Here is a 23,119-nt window from a genome sequence, read left to right as displayed (position 1 = left end):
ACCTCTCAGGAGGGGATGTCCAGGCCCAGGGAGATGCTCAGGGAAGCAGAGGGGGCTGAACAGAGCAGTGCTGGGGGAACAAGCCCATCCAGCCCCTCAGCTTCCCTCAGCCACGGGGAATCCTTTGCCTCTTTCATCTCTCAGTGGCAAACTCTGAGTGCAGCAGGAATGCTGGGGATTTCTGACCTCAGAGAGAAAGGAATGATCTATGGGTAGGAAAACAATTCCTTAAACCAACTCCTGTCATCTTTTTCCCCTAGAAGTGAGCATGCAGATGGTACCAAGCCTTTCTGCATTAGGAGTGATTCCCCTGACAAATCCTGAATATCCAGCCTTGTCCCTCTGCCACAGGGCCACAAACCCAGGGCAGCAGGGCAGGGATGGCTCCTCGAGAGCCCCCACGAACAGGCCTGGCTGCTTCTGGCACACTCAGCCAGCACAACTGGAGCTCAGGCAGGGACCTGGGTGAAGGTTTCCCAGAGCAGGAACAAGGGTGGGTGAGTCCCAGCAGGACAGGCTGCAGGGAATGGCCCAGGTTTGGCTCCGAGCAGCCTCTCCTGACTTGTCCCTGTCCTTTCTCCATAAATAGCTGCCCACGTTCAGCCACAGCAAATGTCCAACAGCAGCTCCATCAGCCACTTCCTCCTGCTGGCACTGGCAAACACGCGGCAGCTGCAGCTCCTGCACTTCTGCCTCTTCCTGGGCATCTCCCTGGCTGCCCTCCTGGGCAACGGCCTCATCATCAGCGCCGTAGCCTGCGGCCACCACCTGCACACGCCCATGTTCTTCTTCCTGCTCAACCTGGCCCTCAGCGACCTAGGCTCCATCTGCACCACTGTCCCCAAAGCCATGCACAATTCCCTCTGGGACACCAGAAACATCTCTTACACAGGATGTGCTGCTCAGGTTTTTCTGGTTTTCTTCTTCCTTGGAGCAGGGTATTTCCTGCTGACCATCATGTGCTACGACCGCTACGTGTCCATCTGCAAACCCCTGCACTACGGGACCCTCCTGGGCAGCAGAGCTTGTGCCCACATGGCAGCAGCTGCCTGGGCCAGTGCCTTTCTCAATGCTCTGCTGCACACAGCCAATACATTTTCCCTGCCCCTGTGCCATGGCAATGCCTTGGGCCAGTTCTTCTGTGATATCCCACAGATCCTCAAGCTCTCCTGCTCCAAATCCTATCTAAGGGAACTGGGACTCATTGCTGTTAGTGCCTTTTTGCTTATCGGCTGTTTTGTGTTCATTGTTTTCTCCTATGTGCAGATCTTCAGGGCTGTGCTGAGGATCCCCTCTGAGCAGGGACGGCACAAAGCCTTTTCCACCTGCCTCCCTCACCTGGCCATGGTCTCCCTGTTTATCAGCACATCATTTTTTACCTACCTGAAGCCACTTTCAATGTCTTCCCCATCCCTGGATCTGGCCCTGTCAGTTCTGTACTCGGTGGTGCCTCCAACTCTGAATCCTCTCATCTACAGCCTCAGGAACCAGGAGCTCAAGGCTGCAGTGTGGAGACAGCTGACTGGATGCTGTCAAGCATATTAAACTGCTGGCCAATTGCTGCAAATCACTTGTAATGAAAGTATTCTTTGATACTTCTTGTTGGTTTCATTTGGTGTTTTTTATATGTGTTTTATTTTTTTCATATTGTCCACAAAGAATTATCATTTTTTGTGGCATTTCTCATTTTGTTTCTCTCCACCTTCCCTGTACCCATAGACTGTGTCAATGAGGGACTGCAGTCTCTGAGACTTTAAAGGAACTAAAGGATGTCCCAGCAGAGTTTTCTGCAGAGATGCCCTTTTCTTGCCTCCTCTGGAGCTGCAGCAGCAATGTCTGTGTGCAGAGCTGGGGCAGATCAGGGCTGGCACAGCAGCTGTGCCCAGGAGCAGCAGCACTTGGTGCTGCCAGTGCTGCTCCCGTGGCCCTGCCCCGCTGCCCTGGTGGCCCTGGTGTTGCTGCAGGGCCTGAGTGCTCTCGGGGCCGGGCACAGTCCTGGGGGTGGCAGTGCCGGGGCTGCAGCAGGGACAGGCCATGGGCACTGCTGGGGCAGCGCTGACGCCTCAGGCCAGGGCCTGGGGGCTCCAGGCTCCTTGCCCAGGCTCTCTCAAGAACACGGCCAGGCCAATGCTCAGCACAGAAAACCCCCGTGAGCAGCCCCAGGCTGGCCGTGGGCAGGCTGGGGGCAAACAGCACGGCTGGTGCTCTGCAAGGGCTCTGGGGGAGACGGGAAGGAGCAGCAGAGCAGGGGCTGATCCATCCCCAGTGCGCTGCACAGCCCAGGGCAGCGTCCCAGAGCGTCCTCTTTGAGCTGCCAACAGCATCCCCCCTCTGCAGCCCTGGCCTCTCCCCCAGCTCACAGAGGTGCTGCATCCTTGCAGGCACAGACACAGCAGCCCTGGCTCAGCAGCCCCTGTTTGCATTGCACACAGCAGGCAAGAGCACCCCCATGCTGGTGCTGTGGGGACATGAACCTGAGGCAGCACAAATGCCATCAGCCCCTGGGGCCAGGAAGGGCTGGGGGACGCCAGGGAAACCACTCAGCTTTGTCCTGGCCTCTGCAGTCAGCCAGAAAGTTTGTTCCCATCAGCTGAGAGTTTCCTGTCCCTCTGCAGATGCTGCTGCTCAGAGCCAGGGCTGCCTGGCAGCCACCCCCAAACTGCCTTGAGCATTTCCTTAGTTTCCCCTTTGCTTTCTTTACTCTTCCTGATACAAATTTCTTCCTCTTGCCCACCCCTGTTCCCTCCCCTGCAAACAGCCCATCCCTGTTTGCCCTTTCCTCTCTGGCCCCACTCCCCATTGCAGTTCCTGACTTGGCACCATGGGAACATCCCTTGGGGAGCAGAATCATCCCACAAGTGCTGCAGGAATTGTCTGCAGGCTCCTACAGTGCCTGGTGCTTCTGCCTTGCCAGAGGCACCCCAGGCCAGGGGGGCACATCTGGGCTGCTGTGTCTGGCTGTGGGGCTCCCTGTTCTGGGCAGTGAGGAGGAGCTGCAGAGGCTCTGCAGGACTGACAGGATGGGCTTTGGGGCTGTGAGGAGAAGCTGAGGGACCTGGGCTGCTGGAGCTTCTGAAGAGGAGGCCCAGGGCTCCTTCTGCAACTGCTCCAAGGGTGGTTTCAGAGAATCCCAGCATCAGCAAGGTTGGATGAGACCTAGGAGAACATCAAGTTCAAGCTATGCCCTGACACCACTTTCTCTCCCCTGAGCCTCCTCTTCTCCCAGGATCAACAACCCCAGCTCACTCAGCTGCTTCTCACAGGACTTTCTCTCCAGACACCTCCCTAGGCTTGTTGCCCTTCTCTGGACATGCTCCAGACCCTCCATGTCCTTCCTAAATTGGGGGCCCAGAACTGGACGCAGCACTCGAGGTTCTGCCCAACCAGTGCCCAGCACAGGGGAAGGATCACTGCCCTGCTCCTGCTGGCCACACCTTTCCTGATCCAGGCCAGGAGCCATTGGCCTTATTGGCCACCTGGGCACACTGCTGGCTCATGTCCAGCCTGCTGTCCATCAGTCCCTGCAGGTCCCTTTCTGCCTGGCTGCTGTCCAGCCCCTCTGTCCCCAGCCTGTAGCGCTGCAGGGGTTGTTGTGGCCAAAGTGCAGGACCCGGCACTTGGACTTGTTAAACCTCACCTTGTTGGGTTTGGGCCCTGGATCCAGCCTGTCCAGGTCCCATGCAGAGCCCTCCTACCCTCCAGCAGATCCACACTCCCAGCCAGCTTGGTGTCACCATAGTTCCAAGGGGCCCCAGAGTGTCCCAATGGTCTCCATGATTCCATGAGGCCTCCCAGTGTCACAATGTCCCTTTGCTTCCATGGGACCCCTTGGTATCACAAAGTCCCTTGGATCCTTTGGCCCTGCAGTGTCACAATGTCACCGTGGTCCCCCAAGGCCCTGCAGTGTCACAGTGGATTTTTGGTTCCATGAGGTCTGGCAGGGCAGCAATGCTCTCCTTGGTCCCACAGTGTCACAATGGCCTCTTGGTCCCAAGAGCCACCACGGTGTCAAACATGTTTCCTTCATTCCGTGAGTCCCTGAGGAGCAGCTCAGGGCCCTTGGTTCCATGGGGCCCTGCAGGGTCACCATGGCCCCATCATGACACGAGGTCCTGCTCTGTCACAAAGCTCTGCATGGTTCCACAAGGTCCTGTAGGGTCACTGTGGCCTCTTGGTTCCATGCGACCTTAGAGTGCCAGAATGAATTCCTTAGTGCTGCAGTGTCACAATGGAGCCCTGGAGATACAAGTCATGAGGGACCCTTGGTTCCATGGGGCATCACAGAATAACAGTATTTGCTTTCCTTCTCAGAGTCCTTGATTCTTGTCGGTCTCAGAAATGCCTCAGAATATAGTGGGGAGGAGTTGGGACAAAGTGTTTTTGATTGTCAGACATGAAGAGTCTTGATTTTCATATTACTTCAGGCTGCATTATAAGGTGCTGGGGGTCAATATCAATTGGACATTGCTGATATCATTCTATATACAGGAAAAGAAAACAGGACAAAACAGTCCTCTCGGTATTGTTTTTAATACAGTATATTGACTTTGAATACACTTCTGTAATCTGTTTCATTAAACAGAGCAGTATTGAAAATGTAATATATTCCCAGCAGCTTTTCTTTTTTGTGCATTTTGAACAAATATTTATAAGCTTTTCCCACTGAATTCCGTAACTGAAGAGCTCAAGAAAGAAGAGGTCTCCGGAGTAGGAAATTTGATCAGCAACCTCCAAGTGGCTGAGGATGCATCCCCATCAGAGCAGCAATGAGCAGAAATGGGCTCAGCTCTGTGGCTGCCCCAGCTCTGGGATGGGCCCTGGGCCTGGAGCAGGAGCAGCTCTGGAGGGCCCCAGGGCCGGGGCTCTTGTGCTGGCCTGGGCAGATGGGATGGCAGGAGGGGCTGCAGAGCTCTCAGCACCTCAGGCAGAGGGGAGCAGGGCAGCCAGGGAGCTCCTTTGGCCTTGGCCAAGCCCCTTCCCCCATGGTGGGGCTGAGTCCTGGCTGAGCTGCAGCTGCTGCTGTGCCTTTGGCAGGGGCTGAGGCCGTGGGGCAGTGCCCAGAGCAGCCTGGGCTGAGCAGAGCTGTGGGGCCAGAGCCGGCTGGGCTGTGCTGGGGAGAGGCCCTTGGTGCTGCCCAGAGCTCAGGGCAGCTGGCAGAGCTGGCAGGGAGCTGGGCTGGGCTGGGAGAGCCTGGCACAGAAACCATCAGTGTCCATCTCAGCCTGGCTGAGCGGGCAGGGGCAGGACTCAGCCCAGGCCTTGTGGGGCAGGGCCAGCGCCTGGGCAGGCATTGAAAACAGGCAAGAGCCCCAGAGAGGAGGCTGCTCTGTGCCCTTGGGTCACGGACAGAGCAGGGAGGGGCCCAGGACATTTGTCAGCGCCAGCCTCTGTCTGTGCCAGCCCTGGGCAGCCCTGGCTGCTGAGCCCAGCTCTGCCCTGGGCTGAGTTTGGCTGTGGCCCAGCTCCATCCTCCTGTGGGGCTCAGGGCCTGTTCCCGGCCATGGCCAGCCCTGGCCGCCTCTCTGCTGGCCCCGAGGCCGGCAGAGCCCGGGCAGGGCTGTCTGTGCAGCCCCACAGGTGCCACGGGCTCTGCAGGAGCTGGCAGAGGCTGCCCAGCAGGGAGGCCATGGGGCACAGAGCCCCAAGGCTGCCCAGGGCCCCACGGCACAGGGGCCGTTCCCAGCCGCAATGCTCCTGTCCTGGGCTGGGCTGCACAGGGGCTGTGGCACCATGGCCGGGCCAGCACAGGGCCACCGAGGGGCCACGCAGCCGCTGCCGGGGCTGGCAGCAAGGCTGGGCACAGACAAGGAATTGCTGAGCATGGCCTGCGCTGGCCAGGGCTGCCTGTGCCCAAGGCAGAGCTCAGCTGCCCTTGGGGGCTGCAGGAACACTCAGGAGCCCAAAGAGCCTCCATGGCTGTGCTGGAGACCAAGGCTGGAGCAGGGAAATGCAGGGCTGCTGCGCCATGGGGAGGGCATGGAATTCCAGCACAAACCTCGGCTCTCTGATAGTCCCGGCACCGTGCTGGGCCCTGTTCCAGACTGAAGCAGAGCAGATGTTGATGGCACAGGAGCCCTGCGGGGCTGGCAGGGACCTGCAGCTTGCAAGGTGCTCTGCTCTCCCTCAGCTCCTCTCTGAGAGATCCAATCCCAGCTCGGCACCTCAGGGCACAAGTGGCACTGCCTGTCCATGTGCACACAGCTGATGTCTGCCTGGAAATGGGCATAGTTTTAAGATATCTTGTTATACAAGGACATTTTTATTATCTGGGTTAGTTCACTACTATTAAGAACTATCAAAGTTTTCCCCACTAGTAACAGGAATTTGCTGGAGGTGTACTGTTTGGGAAAGAGAAGAAATACTGATCTTCCCTTCTTCTTGAGTCACCAATATTCTCTTTGTAACATCTCCCCTGTTCTTCAGGGGTTTCCAGTTCTCCAGTCATGTCTTAGGGCATCTCTTCACCAGACCAGCTGGTTCTATGTCCTAACTGTTGCCCCCAGATTTCTTCCTCTAGGTGCTCTCTGGTCATTCAAGGACCTCTCAACTGACTGGTTTCATGCTTTGAGCAACAGGGAGTGACCCAATCTTTCTGAAGTTCTAATAAATATGAATGATATCTTATTGTGTTTATATCCATCACAGAATTACCATTTCTTATGTCTTTGTCTAAAACTGTTCCTGTACAGAAATCCCCTGGGGATGCGGGACATGTCAGATGCTGCTGGGACATCCCAGAGAGCTGAGGGAAGAGCTGTGATGGTTATTAAACTGTTCAAATATTTAACTTTTTTTCGTTGGCAAGAAACCTTTCTGTGCCTCTGAGTGTCACCATCACTGAGCCCAAAGGACACAAACCTGATGAGTTGTGGTTCCCATTGCAGGGGCACTTGGACCTTGGCTCTGCACAGGAGAGCTCTTCATCCACTTTCCCTCTTTTCCTCCCTCTGGGCATGGAGGCAGCTCCTGCCTTCAGCCTGTGACTCGGGTGTGCAGAGAGCAAATCTGGGCAGAATCGGGGCAGGGAGGGTTTGGGGGGACCTTGGGATCTGTGCTGGGCACAGAAGGTGTTTTCCATTGCTCTGAGACTCTCTGCTGTGCAAAGTGGATTTAATATCCAGCAGAGGAATGACTTTTGTATTTGATGGAGCTGTGCCTTCCCTTGGCTTTGTTGGCTGGCAAGAAATGTACATCCCTCTGTGTCTCGGACAGCTCCTTCTCCAGGGAAAGCAGGTGGGAGTGGGAGCCAAAGAGCTAAAACCTGCAGGTGCAGCCTGGGCTGGAGGGAGCTCAGATTTGCACAAGGCTGCTCTGAGTGCCAGGGCTTGGATGGGGGAAACAGTGGGGTGGGGATAGGGACAGAGTCTGATGGATTGTCAGCCACAAAGGGTCTTGATTTTCATATCTATTCCAACTGCGTGAGGAGGTACTTGCATTCAGTGTCAATTGGAGATTGTACTTATCAATGAATTAACGGGAAAAAATATCTAAAGAGAAGCTAAGAAATCTTTTCTCATGGTCTTTATAAATATAGTGTATTCACTTTAAATAGGCTCCTGAAATCTGTATAATCAACCACAAAAGATTTGGAAACTTTAATTATTCCCAGGGGCTTGGCTTGTTCAAATATTCTGAATGTTAATGAGCCCCAGGGCACTGAATTCCTGAACTGAAGAGCTGAAGGCTGAAGAAGCCTCTGGAGCAGTAAAATTCAGCAACAGCCTCCAAGTTGCTGAGGATGTCAGCAGCCCCCACTGAGGCCATCCCTGCCCAGAGACCCTGGGGGAATGGGCAGACAAGGAGAGCGTCCCTGGGGCTGGGGCAGCAGAACTCAGAGGCACCAGCGGCTCCAGCTGGGAAATGGAGTGTGGGATGGGGCTGTGAAAGCCCTGCCTGGGCTGTGCCAAGCAGGACAGTCAAGCCCTGACCCCCATCCACTAAAAAACTCTCTCGAGGAGACATTCAAAAGGAATGACAATAATTTGTGTCTTCTGAGTTGGATGCACTGGAGCAATACTATCAAGAGTTTCTCAGGAGCTTTAGACAACAAAACAGCCTTTACTAGGAAATTTAGAAAATCATAGAAACTTTGGCAAACATTTTAATATGGCATTCAATCAACAAAAAAAACTTCTCAAAGTATTAACTTGGCCCATTCAACTTCACAAACTCTAAGCCTGTTCAGTTTTAAGTTAATCAATATTTGCAAGAGTACAGAAATAGAAGAGGTAGATACAGAAAGAGAGAAAAAAAAAAAAATACAGAGAAGCACACACTCAGCTACCAACTCCTGGATTCCAGCAATGTTCAGATGGAAATTCCAAGAGAAGGCAAGGTCAAGATGTGTGCTTGCCTTGTGGTCAGCCTTAAATTCCCCTTGGTCTTCCTGGGCCCTTCCCCCAGGTGGGACTTGGGGTCATTTGGTCACTCAGGAGCTGGGCTGGGGCTGCAGAGGTGGCTGTGGAGCATTGCCTGTGCGGTGCCAGGGACTGGCAGACACTGCTGGGCTGGGATAGAGGCTCTGGGGGGATTGGGGTTCCAGGGCAGGGCAAGACTGGACCTGCCTATTCCGCCCCCCAACATGAAATGTTTCCAGCCAAAAATCTCCTCCAGGCTCTCACAATAGGCAGTGTTGGAGGTGAAATCCAAATATGGCCATTGGCACCTGCAGGAGAAGGACAGTTCTTTTCCATAGGAAGGAAAGCACAGAGCCCCACTGTTTGGAAGGCAGGTGAGAGCCTCTTTAGGGCAAGGCCAGCCAGACTTTTCAGGAATGGCAGATTTTACCTGGGGGCAGTCTTTGGAGATAGGGAATTTTGGAGACAATCTCAATTTTGACCATGGCACCTGGAGAAGCAGGACAGTTCTTTCCCAAAGGAAGGAAAGCGTGGAGCCTTCCCCCATGTTTTGGAGGCAGATAAGCAGTGACCCTTACCAAACAACTGCCTGCCAGATTTGTCCTGGCAATATGTCCATGGGAACAATCCCTGGATATAAGGAAATGGAGGTGAAATCCCAATTCTGGCCATGTGTGCCTAGAGGAGAAGGAGAGTTCTTTTCCATAGGAAGTAAAGCCCCAAGCCTCAGTGCTTCAATCGCAAATGAGAAGAGATCCTGCAGGTGCCAAGCTGTCAGGCAGCCCCTGGAGGCCAAACCAGCCAGACCTGTTCCGTGTTCCCTTGGTTCCTTGGGGCCCTGAAGCTCCCAATGGTCTTCGTGGTTCCCCAGACCCCACAATGTCGAGTGAATCCTCTGTTCCATGAGGCCCACAATGTCGCAAGGGACCTTTGGACCCTGGGAGTTTGCGATGTCACAATGGTCTCCTTTGGCTCCACAGGGTCACAATGGAACACTGATGACACGAGGCCCTGCAGTGTCACAATGGACCTTTGGTTCCCTGCAGCCCTGCAGTGCCACAAAGGCCTCTTGGTTTCACGAGGCCCCACAGTGTCACAATGGCCCCTTGGTTCCATGAAGCTGTGAAGTCTCTTAATGGTGTCTCCATGATTCCATGAGGCCTTCCAATGTCACAATGGACCTTTGGCTTTCTGGGGTCTTGCCATGTCACAATGGTCCCTTGGTCCCATGACATCCCAAAGAGTCATAATGGTCTCCACAGTTCCCTGAGGCCCTGTGGTATCACAATGGAACCTTGGTTTGATGGGGCCTCTTTGTGTCGCAATGATCCCGACATTCCATGGTGCCACACAGTGTCACAATGGCCCCTTGGTCCCACAGGCCCCACAGTGTCACAATGGTCCCTTGGTTCCATGGTGCCCCACAGTGTCACAATGGTCCCTTGGTCTCACAGGCCCCACAGTGTCACAATGGTCCCTTGGTTCCATGGTGCCCCACAGTGTCACAATGGTCCCTTGGTTCCATGGTTCCTGTGCTGGTGCATTCCCCCCTCCCCTTCTCAGGCCGCCCTGCCAGCTGAGAAATGCTCGCTGGCCTCGGCCTTGGCCAGCAGCCCCTGGGCTCAGCTCCTCTGGAGCTCAGCACAAACACGCTCTGCTCCAGGCACTGCTGCTGCCCAGCCCACTCCTGGCTGCTTTAGGAGCAGCCCTGGGAACTGTTTGTGTTCCCTCGGTGGCACAACATCCCTGTTCTCACCCTGCCAAAGAAAGCTGCTGATGCCAAGTGCGGCCAGGATGAAACATGGCTGGGACTGCAGCCCCTCTCTCTCGGGGCCCTACAAAGAGCGCTCCAAAAGGAGCCCTTGGAGCTCTCCTGGGCCAGCGACTCCCTCTGAGTGAGGCCTCTCCGAGCCGGGAACTCTCCCGTTTGCTGCACTCGGGGATCCCCAACAACGAGGGAGCCTGGGCCGATCCCCCCACTCCTCCAGGCTCAACCCTTCCCTGCTGGGGAGATGCCAAAGCATCCCCAGGGAGCATTTCCCTGCCCTCAGGGGAATTTCTCACAGGTGCCTTGCACTGACTCTCTGTGTCTGTGTGCACACAGGAGTGCCTGTGCTGGGGAAATGTGGCAGAAATGCTGCTCCCTGAGGTCTCTGAGTGCCTTGGATGGCTGAGCCAGTCAGGCCTGTAAGTGAGGTTAAATCACAAGGTCTAAACTAAGTTAAATACTGGTAAAAGTTGTTCTCTTGCCAAGTTCCAATGTTTAATATAAGTTATAATCTAAGTTTAATATTGTTAAATGTTATTCCTTTGTTAAATTGCAAAGTCACTGGTTATTAATTAGGTTAAATACGCTTAAGCTCTCTTCTTTTGCTAAATTGTGAAATTGAAAGTATCAGTTTATGTGAAGGTATAAGTTAAGTCCTGTTAAGTTTGAGTACAGTGTCCAAGTTTTAAAAAAAAACGTTTTCTAATTCCCATCTGAGTAGGAATTGCCTTAGAGCAGTTTTCCTTATCTGTTGTTAATGGCCCCATCAATGCCTGAGAGATAACACCATCCAGGAGGAGGAGGTGATTAAGGACACACCTTGTGACTCATAATGACACATTGTGAGATGCTCTGCCCAAGGGGAGGAGCTAGGCATTCCCACCTGGATAAAACTGGAGATTTCTACACAGAGGGGAGCCATTTCACAGGTTCTCTGAGAAGACACAGCAACTACATCTGCCATCCCAAGAGGACTGCAGCTACTCCAATTCGGACTGCTACCAGCACGCTGGCCAGGTTGTATTCTGACTTTGTCAGTAGCCTTTCCCTTTGTATTATTGCATGTATTTTTTGTCCTTTTCCCCTTTTCCCAATAAATTGTATTTCTGACTTGGAGTCTCTCACTGGTTTTTCTTTCAAACCAGGACATATTTTTGGCGCCCAACGTAGGGCAAGAAATTACTGAGAGAAGTCAGAATTACAATCTTGTATTGTAGAGGGTACCTCTTCACTATGATGCTTAACATGCTTTTTTGGGTCTTATACCTAGCTCTCTATATTTTCCCGAATGTGGGGAATTATTTGGCAATTGTAATGCTCATGTGTAGACCAGGGTATGGTATGAGAATTGCTTTATTGGTCTACTATGTCTATTGCATTATGACCTCTGAGGCAACGAACATGATTTGGAATATGTACTCAATTCTGTTTGCTTGTCCTAATCTAGGCTGCTACGTTTGGGGCCTCAGCAACCTCACCCAGCCCCTGGGGGGAGGGGTAAAGATTGATGTTTTCAAACCTTTCAGGCTTGACACAGCAGCTTTTGAAAATGTTAAGTTCCCTCTGGATGCCAAGGACAGCATAATGTTGTTGTTAGTTCTTCTTTGTCTTCTGTGCACAATCTGCAACATGCTTAGAAACAAAACACTACATAGTGTGGTGCAGCAAAACATACATAGTGTGGTGCAGCGTCTTCTTGAGGAAGAGGAAACAAGAAGGAAAGCAGCAGTGGCCGTGCCTGTACAGAATACCACAACAGCATCCATGTCAATGCAGGCTGCCATAGAGAAAGAAGAAACCAAAAGGAAAACAACAGTGTCCGTGTCTACGCAGACTGTAATGGAGGAAAAAACAAAAAGCAAAGCAAAAGTGTCTATGTCTACACAGACCGGCACAGAGGAGGAAGGAACCGAAAGCGCCATCAGCATCTCCACACAAACCATCACCAAACCAGAGCAGCCTGAACCCATAGTAGTTGCCCCCGTTCAGAAGAAGAAATCGAGGAGCAAATCAGTCCGCATAGTGACTGATGAGGACACTGCAGGACCCTCGCACCCAGCGGAAGAGACGGAACCAGAGATCATCACTCGCTCTCTATCCCTGGGTGAGCTACATGACCTGCGGAGAGAATTCACCCACCAGACAAATGATTCCATCCTGACCTGGCTTCTCCGCATCTGGGACGCTGCAGCCAATGACACCATTCTGGATGGAAGTGAGGCCAGACAACTGGGATCACTATCCCGGGATGTGGTCATTGACCAGGGGATTGGGAGAACCCAGGAAACTCTCAGCCTCTGGCGGCAACTGCTCGCAAGTGTGAGGGACAGATACCTTTGTAAAGAAGACCTCCAGGTGCTCCAAGGAAAATGGAATACCATGGAACAAGGTATCCGATACCTGAGGGAATTGGCTGTGTTGGAGATAATTTTCGCAGAAGATGAGAGATTTCCTAAGAGTCCAGACTGTGTCCAGTGCACATCACAAATGTGGTTGCGATTTGCACGGCTTGGACCAGAGATGTACTCTCGTTACCTGGCAACACTACAGTGGAGAGAAGGCGAGGACAGGGTGGGCGTCTTAGCCAATAAATTAAGAATTTACGAGGATACGGTCACCGCCCCATTTCGTACCCATGTCTCGTCCGTGGAAACAAGGTTGGCTGAGCAAGTCCGGGACTTGATTGAAGAGAGTCATAAGAAACTAAAAAAGGAACTTAAGGAAGAAGGCTACCATATTTCACCAGAACCAAGAAGAATCTCTGCCATTAGGAGCCAGCGCTCCCAAGCGAAGGAGAGAGGATACACTCCACGAGGAAACCTCTGGTTTTTTCTTCAGGAGCATGGAGAAGACATGAGGAAGTGGGATGGAAAACCCACCTCTTCCTTAGCAGCCCGAGTACGTGAACTAAAAAGAACACCTAACACAAAAAGAGTCAATGCTGCTCCAGTCTCTCAAACACAGAGTTCCAGACAATATAAGAATAATGATATAACTGATCCTCTTGAAGGAACCTCAGGAACCTATTTACCAGAAGAGAGCAACGTGTACCATGACCAGGAATAGAGGGGCCCTGCCTCTAGCCAGGTAGAGGACAGGGACAATCGGATCTATTGGACCGTATGGATTTGATGGCCTGGCACATCTGAACCACAAAAATATACAGCTTTGGTTGACACCGGTGCCCAATGTACCCTGATGCCATCAAGATATGTAGGAGAAGAATCAATTTCTATTTCTGGGGTAACAGGAGGATCCCAGCAGCTTACTGTATTAGAGGCTGAAGTGAGTTTAACTGGGAACGGGTGGCAGAAACACCCCATCGTGACTGGTCCAGAGGCCCCATGCATCCTTGGCATAGACTATCTCAGAAATGGATATTTCAAAGACCCAAAAGGACATTGCTGGGCTTTTGGGATAGCTGCTGTAGAGACAGAAGACATCCGGAAACTGAATACCTTGCCTGGTCTCTCAGATGACCCTTCTGCTGTGGGACTGCTGAGAGTTGAAGAACAGCAGGTACCAATTGCCATGACAACAGTGCACCGTCGGCAATATCGTACCAGCAGAGACTCTGTGACCCCCATCCATGAGATGATTCGTAAATTGGAGAGCCAAGGGGTGGTCAGCAAGGCCCATTCACCTTTCAACAGCCCTATGTGGCCAGTACGCAAGTCCAGTGGGGAATGGAGACTGATGGTGGACTACCGCGGCCTGAATGAGGTTACACCACCACTGAGCGCTGCCATGCCAGACATGTTGGAGCTTCAGTACGAGCTGGAGTCCAAGGCAGCAAAGTGGTATGCGACCATTGATATTGCAAATGCCTTCTTCTCCATTCCTTTGGCAACAGAATGCAGACCTCAGCTTGCCTTCACCTGGAAGGGAGTGCAGTACACCTGGAACCGACTGCCCCAGGGGTGGAAACACAGTCCCACCATCTGCCATGGACTGATCCAGGCTGCACTGGAAAAGAACGAGGCTCCTGAACATCTACAGTATATCGATGACATCATTGTGTGGGGGAGCACAGCAGGGGAAGTCTTCGAAAAGGGAGAAAAAATTATCCAGATTTTACTGAAAGCTGGTTTTGCCATTAAACGAAGCAAGGTTAAGGGACCAGCTCAAGAAATTCAGTTTCTAGGAGTCAAGTGGCAAGATGGACGTCATCAGATCCCGACAGAAATAATCTACAAGATCACCGCTATGTCTCCACCTACCAACAAGAAGGAGACACAAGCCTTCCTAGGTGCCATAGGCTTTTGGAGGATGCACATTCCCGAGTACAGCCAGATTGTGAGCCCTCTCTACCTGGTCACCCGAAAAAAAGAATGATTTCCACTGGGGCCCTGAGCAGCAACAAACATTCACTCAGAGCAAGCAGGAGATCGCTCATGCTGTAGCCCTTGGCCCAGTTAGGACAGGACCAGAGGTCAAGAACGTACTCTACTCTGCAGCTGGGAACCATGGTTTGTCCTGGAGCCTTTGGCAGAAAGTGCCTGGGGAGACTCGGGGTCGACCACTGGGATTTTGGAGCTGGAGCTACAAAGGCTCTGAAGCAAACTACACTCCCACAGAGAAAGAAATCTTGGCTGCCTATGAAGGAGTTCAAGCTGCCTCAGAAGTAATTGGCACTGAAACACAGCTGCTTCTGGCACCCCGACTACCAGTGCTGGGGTGGATGTTTAAAGGAAAGGTTCCTTCTACACATCATGCCACTGATGCCACATGGAGTAAATGGATTGCCCTCATCACTCAGCGTGCCCGTATTGGAAATCCGAATCGCCCTGGGATTCTGGAAATTATAACAAACTGGCCTGAGGGGGAGACTTTTGGATTGTCTTCTGAAGAAGAGGAGCAAGTGGCACGTGTTGAGGAGGCCCCACCATATAATGAGCTACCAGAAACTGAAAGACAATATGCCCTTTTTACGGATGGTTCCTGCCGAATCATAGGCACTAGCCGGAAATGGAAAGCTGCAGTGTGGAGCCCCACATGACAAGTGGCACAAGCTACTGAGGGACAAAGTGGATCAAGTCAGCTTGCAGAGCTTAAAGCTGTCCAGCTGGCTTTAGATATTGCTGAGCGAGAGAAGTGGTCGAGGCTCTATCTCTACACCGACTCATGGATGGTAGCTAATGCTCTCTGGGGATGGCTAAGTCGCTGGAAAAAGGCTAACTGGCAGCGCAGAGGGAAACCCATCTGGGCCGCCGAGATCTGGCAGGACATTGCCTCCCGAGTAGAGAAGCTGACCGTGAAGATTCGACACGTGGATGCACACATACCCAAGAGTCGGGCTACTGAGGAGCATCACAACAACAAACAGGTAGACCGAGCCGCCAAAGTGAAAATATCACAAGTAGACCTAGATTGGCAGCATAAAGGAGAACTATTCCTAGCTCGTTGGGCCCATGACGCTTCTGGTCATCAGGGAAGAGACGCAACATACCGATGGGCACGAGACCGAGGGGTGGATCTTACTATGGACAGCATCTCACAGGTCATGCACGACTGCGAGACCTGCGCTGCAATCAAACAGGCCAAACGGATGAAGCCTCTGTGGTACGGTGGGCGATGGTTGAAATACAGGTATGGGGAAGCTTGGCAAATTGACTACATCACGCTTCCCCAGACCCAACAAGGCAAGCACTATGTACTGACCATGGTGGAAGCAACCACAGGATGGCTGAAAACCTCCCTGTGCCTCATGCCACTGCCCGGAACACCATCTTAGGCCTAGAAAAACAGGTCTTGTGGAGACATGGCACCCCTGAGAGAATTGAGTCAGACAATGGAACACATTTCAAGAATGGCCTCATCAACACCTGGGCCAGAGAACATGGGATTGAGTGGATATATCATATCCCATATCATGCTCCAGCTGCCGGGAAAGTTGAACGATGTAATGGACTGCTTAAGACCACCCTAAAGGCACTTGGTGGGGGAACTTTCAGGAATTGGGAACTGAACTTGGCAAAAGCTACCTGGATAGTCAACACCCGAGGGTCCATCAATCGAGCTGGTCCTGCCCAATCTGAACCCTTGCAGACAGTGGATGGAGATAAAGTCCCTGTGGTACATATGAAAGGTATTTTAGGAAAGACTGTTTGGATTAATCCCACCCCAGGCAAAGACAAACCCATCCGTGGGATTGTTTTTGCTCAAGGACCCGGTTATACTTGGTGGGTAATGCAGAAGGATGGGCAAACCCGTTGTGTACCACAGGGAAACTTGGTCTTAAGTGAGAACTATGTGTAAGGTTTCATCACGAAGAAGATGGAAATAGGAAAAAGGGGTGGATAATGTCCAAGTTTAAAAAAAAAAAAAAAAATGTTTTCCAATTCCCATCTGAGTAGAAGTTGCCTTGGGGCAGTTTTCCTTATCTGTTGTTAATGGCCCCATCAATGCCTGAGAGATAACACCATCCAGGAGGAGGAGGTGATTAAGGACACACCTTGTGACTCATAATGACACATTGTGAGATGCTCTGCCCAAGGGGAGGAGCTAGGCATTCCCACCTGGATAAAACTGGAGATTTCTTCACAGAGGGGAGCCTTTCCACAGGTTCTCTGAGAAGACACAGCAACTACATCTGCCATCCCAAGAGGACTGCAGCTACTCCAATTCGGACTGCTACCAGCACGCGGGCCAGGTTGTATTCTGACTTTGTCAGTAGCCTTTCCCTTTGTATTATTGCATGTATTTTTTGACCTTTTCCCCTTTTCCCAATAAATTGTATTTCTGACTTGGAGTCTCTCACTGGTTTTTCTTTCAAACCAGGACATACAGTAAAGCTTTTAGGCCGTATTCCTTTTATCCTTGCTCTCACTGGCCTTGTGTCTCACACACACACAGGGACAGTTCTCAGTTTGTTTCTGGTCTGATTGCCTGGATTTTTTTTGGTTTTGTTGTTGCTTTGTTTCCTTGCTGTGCCTGAAGTGTCCAGTCAGGGGCAGAGTGACTCTTGCCAAGGAACTTTGTGCTGCTGTCACTTTAATATTAAATCTGGTTTTTGCTGGGGATTTTTTCAGCGCTCCCAAGTCCTCGTTGGTCACAGGGTGAAGGAGCCCTGGCCCAGGCTCTGGCCCTGGGGGACACGGGGACGCTGCCGGGGGGTCCTTGTCCCCCTGTCCCACCCCCACAGCCCCGGCCCCCGTCCCCGTGTCAGGCTCTGGGGTCGATCTCATGGAACATCCTCTGGGGGAGGCTGCGGCACCGGGGGTGGGGGGACACAGGGGGACAGGGGACCCCGCTGTGCACGAGCAGCGTTGGACTTCTCTAGGGGAACTGGGTGGGGCTGGGGCAGAGTGACCTCCCCAGTGACCTCACACAGCCCCTGTGATGTCACAGCCCAGTCTGTAATGTCACACAGGCCCTGTGATATTACACAGCCGTGGCTCAGTCCTGAGTAGTTCTGTGCCATCCCAGCAGTGGCCTCTCCCTCCTGCCCCCTCCCTCAGCTGCTGCCACCCTTGGGGTGCTGGGCCTTGGCTTCTTCTTCTCCCTGGGCATCCCTGCTGCCCACCCAGGGTTTCCCGGGGAGCTGCTGCCCCTGATCCAGGGGCTCTGCTCTGCTGCCCTGTGCACCCCCGGGTTCCCAAAGCACCCCACGGCCAGGCTGGGCCCAGAGTGTCACAATGTCCCCTTGGATCCATCAGGCCCCGCAGTGTCACAATGCTCCCTGCGTTCTCTGAGGCCCCACATCACCCAGCCCAGGCCATTGCTGTGGTTCCAGTCCCTCCCAGTATGATCCCAGTGATTCCCAGTCTCTCTCAGTATATCCCACTTGATCCCAGCATGCTCCCAGTCACTCCCACTTCCTCCGAGTTGCTTCCAGCATAATTCCAGTTGCCCAGAACCACTCCTAGCCACGTTCAGTGCAGTACCAGCTACTCCCAGGATATCCCAATTGCACCAACCATGGTCCAAACTGCCCTCAGCATGTTCCTGGTCACTCCCAGTATGATCCCAGTCCCCCTCAGTGTCATCCTAGTTCCACCCAGTATGATCCCAGTTGTACCTAGTCACCCCTAGTACAGTCCCGCTCACTGCCAGTATGACCTCAGTGGTCCCCAATATAGACACAGTCACTCGCAGTTGCCCTCACTTGCCACCAAAATGGTCCCAGCTGTTCTCAGTGTTGTCACCTCCAGTATGGTGCCAGACACTCCCAGTATATCCCAGTTGCCCCCAGCATGCTCCATCCCAGTCACCCCAGAGTCCCCAGTATGGTTCCAGTTGCCCCCAGGATGACCTGACTCATTCCCAGTATATCCCAGTTACCTCCAGCAGGCCCCCAAACCCCCTCCCAGCACCACAAATGGCCCCAAGAGCCACAACAGCCTCTCTCAGTCCCACCAGGAGTACCTAAAACCCCTCCCAGCCCTCCATGGAGCTGAGCGGGAGAGGTTGGTGGACAGGAACATCCCCAGCAAGGGTCAGCTAGGACACTTCAGCAGCAATTTGGGCATTTTGTGGGGAACACTTGGACTGGGCAGACGCAGGCCAGGGACTGGGACAGAAAACTGGAATTCCTGGAGAACAGATGATGTCAGATGGACCCGTTCTGCTGGAACAACTACAAGAGCATGGCCATGTCCCTTGGCTTGGATGGTCCCAGAAGAACCAAATCCTCCCCTTAACCTCAAATTCACATTCAAATCCCAGTAAAATGATTCAGCTTTAGACCTCTTTACTTGATTTCTTTATTTTTACCCCAATTCTAGGTGTTCTGATGGGATAAACATGGAGAGTATTCAAGTGGGAAAAGATCTCCATGATCATCCATTATTGCATGATGCCACCAGAAGAAAAAGTGACACAGCAGGTAAGAATTTCTTGGGCTGTAAAGTCACAGAAACAGCTCTTCCCAATTAATTTTCAATGTTGATCAGAGTCCCAAAGGATGTTGCTGGTCTGTGTTCATCCAGGTGTCTATGGGCATCCAGGAGGATTTGAAGACCACTTTCCAGGTGTCTTCTCATCAGAGATCACAAGGAATGTGGGTCACCAGGTCTCTGACCAACATTGGTCTTCTAAAGGGCAATGGAGTTGGAGCAGCGCACGAAGTTCTTCCTGCAGTCGGGGCAGTCACAGGGCTTCCCTTACCTGTGCCTAAGTTGGTGTCGAGTCAAGTGAAAGCTCCTGGAGAAGCTCTTCCCACACAGGGGACACTCATAGGGCCTCTGCCTGGTGTGGATGTGCCGGTGCCGGACAAGGTGGGAGTTTTGCTTGAAGCCCCTCCTGCAGTCAGGGCAGCGGAAGGGCCTATCCCCGTTGTGAATCCGCTGGTGCTTGCAGAGAGCAGAGCTCCACCTAAACCTCTTCTGACACTCGGGACACTCATAGGGCCTCTCCCCAGTGTGGATGCGTTGGTGGATGATGAGTTCTGAGCTCCAGCCGAAGCCCTTCCCACACTCCCCACACTTGTAGGGCCATTCCCCGGTGTGGATCATCTGGTGGCGGATCAGGTGGGATTTCCGCCTGAAGCTCTTCCCACACTCCGAGCACTTGTACGGCTTCTCCCCATCATGAAGCTGCTCATGGACCACCAGCTCTGAGCTCTGGCTGAAGCTCTGCCCACCTTCCTGACACTGGGTGTGTCTTTCCTCCTCAGATGACCTTGGGCTGGTTTTGCAGCCCCTCCTCCTGCGGGATCTCTGGGGCTTTTCCTCCCCGTTGGGTTCCTGTGCTGTGGAGCCAGTCAAAATGGCCTCTTCCATGAGGTTCTGCTGCGGGGATTTGTCCTTCCTGGTCTCCATCTGCAGCTCCTGCTCTGGGGGAGGAAGGACAAGGAGAGGATGGGATTTGCCAGAGGGAAGGGCAGGGAGATCCCCCGAGTGCGTCCCCAGCAGGAGGACACCGGTAGCAGGGCTGTCCTGCAGCCGGGGGCCAGGCTGGGCTGGGAGATGGAGCAGGAGAGAGGGGGAAAGGGGCACTGACTTCCTCCTCACCTGCCTGGGCATCCCAGGGCATCTTCCTCTTCCTCGCAGCCTCCTCCTCCATCTGGAAGATATTTGGAGATGGGAAATCCTGTTTTGAAAGGAAAACAAGGGATGAGCACAGTGAGTTTTGTACTGGTTTCAAAGCAAACCTGGGAGAGAGTCTAAGCCAGAAGGACAATTTAATAGGAAAATTAAGATCAAAGCTATGATACAGAAAGACTGGTTTAAACTCACAGAGTCAGGATATAACCTGACACCCTGATAATCAGGGTGGTGGTAGCAGGCTGATGAAATGGTGGCTGCAGTCCGGCTGGAGTGATGAACGTGATTCTGTCAAAGCAGTGATCCTGTAGAAGGGTCTGGTCTTCCTCTGAAGGTCCAGTGGTGGTTATGGAGCTCTTGTCCTCTGGGAATGCAGCAGGCAAGGTGATCGTGGTGTTGCAAGGGTGAGATTATATCCAGGTAGGAATGCTTGGTTCCTCCCCCTGGGCGGAGCATCCCACAATGGGATGATGTAATTTTATCAGTGCTGCAGTGACACTCAATGGCCCATTAACAGAAGATGGCCCCTGGAGGGCGTTATCAGGGCTGAGCCATGGAAGAGATAAAGAACACTGCCCCACCTGTTGATAACAGTTTTTGGAGATGGGGACTGAAAACACTTTTGGTTACATCTGACACTGTAACCTGAAACAGTGAGGCAATCCCTGCTCGGGGTGGGGGGTGAACACCACCCCCCTTACCCAAACTGGCTCAGGTGTAAAACCCCCACCCTGGGAAGGCCACGCACACAGGGGACAATGTCACACTAGCCCTGCTCCAGGGGAGATCTCTGTTCCTGTCAGTCCCTTGCTCTCTCCCCTTTTCTCTTTCTTTCCATCTCTCTCTCTACCTCACATTTACTGTCAATAAAATCCACTTTGGATTTGGTCTCCTTAGCAGCTTAATTGCGGCAGAGGCATCTCTCCAACAATTTTGTTAACCAGATTGTGACATTATTTTTGCACAGTGAGTTCAGGGCACTGTTGTGTGACCCCAAGCGTGTTTGACAGCAGCGTGGTTCCCTCCTCTGAGAAGGTTTTGCCTCTTTCTGGAGGATCTCTTGGAAACTTGGATGCAGCTTTCTCTGAGCAACTTATGGAAGAACTTATGAGGAAAATGGCTGTTGTAGGTGGCCAGTGTAAAGATAATATTTTCTTGTCCTTCCCTGCAAAGTTTGTTAAAATCACTGAAAGAAAGGTAACAAATGATACCAGCAAGACTGATAAGTCCTACAAGAAGCCGAGCTCTAACTAAATTCCTGAATAACTCCCAAATTCACAGGTTTGGAGGTTTTGTCCAAATATGAGAATCAATATCTTTTTCCTCCCTGTCACCTTTGTCATAGCTACACAGCGCAGTCCCTTCCTTTTAATAATCTGTATTGGGCCAAATTTTCACTTTTCTTTTATTTGAACCTGCCAGCAGCTGAGCTGGAGCTGCATGGGAACTGATGAAACTTGGAATTGCCACAGAATCGCTTCTATTCTTGGTTTATTAATGTTTGGGATTTGTTTGCATTTCCATCACAAGTGACTTGTGGGAAAATGAAATATTCCTCAAAGTACTTTATGCAGAGTTATGTTTGATTTCTGGCAAGTTTATTTTGTCTGGTTCCCAGGGGATATTCAAGGGGTCTCTGTCCCTTCACCCTGGGGGATGCTCAGGGGGTCTTCATCCCTCTGACCTCAGGGAAAGTTTGTGCAGGGCTGGGGACCAGGGGCTCTGTGTCCCTCTCACCGCTGAGGGTGCTCGGGGCTGGGGGGGCTCTCCGACCTTCTCATCCTTGGGGAGGCTGGGGGGTCTCTGTCCCTCTCAGCCCTGGTGTGACCCCACCCAAACATCATTGGGGTCAGAGGGACAGAGACACCCCCAAACCCCCAGAAGGGCTGAACCTGGGATTTGGTTTGGGGCTGAGGATTTAGGAAAGGGCTGGAATTGGGTCTGGGGTTGGAGTTGGGGCTGAGATTTGGATTAGAGCTGGGATTGGGGTTAAGGCAAAACATGGGATTGGCTTTAGAGCTGAGGCTGGGATTGGGTCTGGGCCTAGATAAGTTTGGCACTGGGCTGAGATTAAATACGGAACTCTGAGTGTGTCTAACCGTGGAGTGAGATTGAGACCAGGATCAGGGTCATGGTTGGGACTGAGCACACACAGAGTGGGACAGGGGGGATGTCACTGCAGGATGTCCCTGGCATCGTCCCAGCCCTCCTCAGGCACCTCCAAACATGGGGGACAGCTGGGTGCTCCAAGATCCAGGTGCTCCCATGCAGCCCCCCAATACCAGGTGAACATTCCCTGAGGGCTGCCCTGAATGTGATCCTTGGGGCTCTGGGATCAGCCCTCACATCCCTGTGGGAGCAGCTGCAAACATGATGAGAGATTTTTCCCCTCCTCTTTCTTGTGGAAGGGTGAAGCCCAGCTGTCCTTTTCTGCTGCTGCCTCCTTCTCTCCTCAGCTGAGGATGTCAAACTCCCCAGGAGTAGGAAAATCCCCATTCCCTGTTTCCTTGTGGCTGCAGCCTGGAGCATCCGCTCAGAATGAAGAACTTTCTGACAGCCCTGCTGAATGACACCAGGAGGAGGTTGGTGAAAAAGTGAGGAAATTGTGTTTTGATTGGAAATACAAGATACAAAATTATTTATTTTCATCCCATTCATTTTCAGTCCATGGCATTTCTGTTTTCAGAGTGCTACCTTCTCAGCTGATTGTGCTTGTGTCCTCCTTTCTCTCCTGCCTTCCTTCACCTGCTCTGTTTCTCTCTCAGTGTCTCCCTTGACCCAGGGCAGCTCTTACAAAAGACCCTGCCCTGATTTAATTCCCAGTGCAGGAGCTACAACAACCATGGGTGAAGTTATGAAGGCTGGCAGTGAAATGTCACTGTAGGATCTTGCTCCACTTGGCTTTTGGGTCCTTGTTAAGAGCTTTTCCTTCAAGGGCAGGAACATCTTTTCCTGGCTGGGAACTGGAATTCCAGCCCCTGGGAGTGTGTGACATGGATCCCAGAGGG

At 52.4% G+C, this 23,119-nt stretch overlaps 2 protein-coding genes across 2 annotated transcripts in view; one reads left to right on the top strand and one right to left on the bottom strand.

Annotated features, from left to right (window-relative positions):
• The window catches only part of LOC144246555 (uncharacterized), a 196,701-nt gene extending 174,457 nt beyond the window's left edge, over positions 1 to 22,244 (bottom strand). Inside the window, exons 1-2 of the mRNA XM_077784465.1 lie at positions 22,211 to 22,244; positions 19,234 to 20,026 (exon numbers count right to left, since the gene is read on the bottom strand). Of these exons, the coding sequence (XP_077640591.1) occupies positions 19,234 to 20,026; positions 22,211 to 22,244 (827 nt within the window). The remainder of the gene's footprint in view (positions 1 to 19,233; positions 20,027 to 22,210) is intronic.
• On the top strand, positions 613 to 1,545 carry LOC144246413 (olfactory receptor 14A16-like). Its single transcript, XM_077783811.1, has one exon. The coding sequence runs from the start codon at positions 613 to 615 to the stop codon at positions 1,543 to 1,545; it is 933 nt and encodes a 310-aa protein (XP_077639937.1).
• Positions 22,245 to 23,119: the final 875 nt, after the last annotated feature.

Source organism: Lonchura striata, chromosome 6 (genome assembly GCF_046129695.1).
Source record: "Lonchura striata isolate bLonStr1 chromosome 6, bLonStr1.mat, whole genome shotgun sequence".
Classification (NCBI taxonomy): domain Eukaryota; kingdom Metazoa; phylum Chordata; class Aves; order Passeriformes; family Estrildidae; genus Lonchura; species Lonchura striata.
This window is presented reverse-complemented; position numbering and strand designations above follow the sequence as displayed.

Excerpts from the sequence above, each read along its gene's own strand:
- LOC144246413 (XM_077783811.1), top strand. The coding sequence starts at position 613 with ATGTCCAACAGCAGCTCCATCAGCCACTTCCTCCTGCTGGCACTGGCA.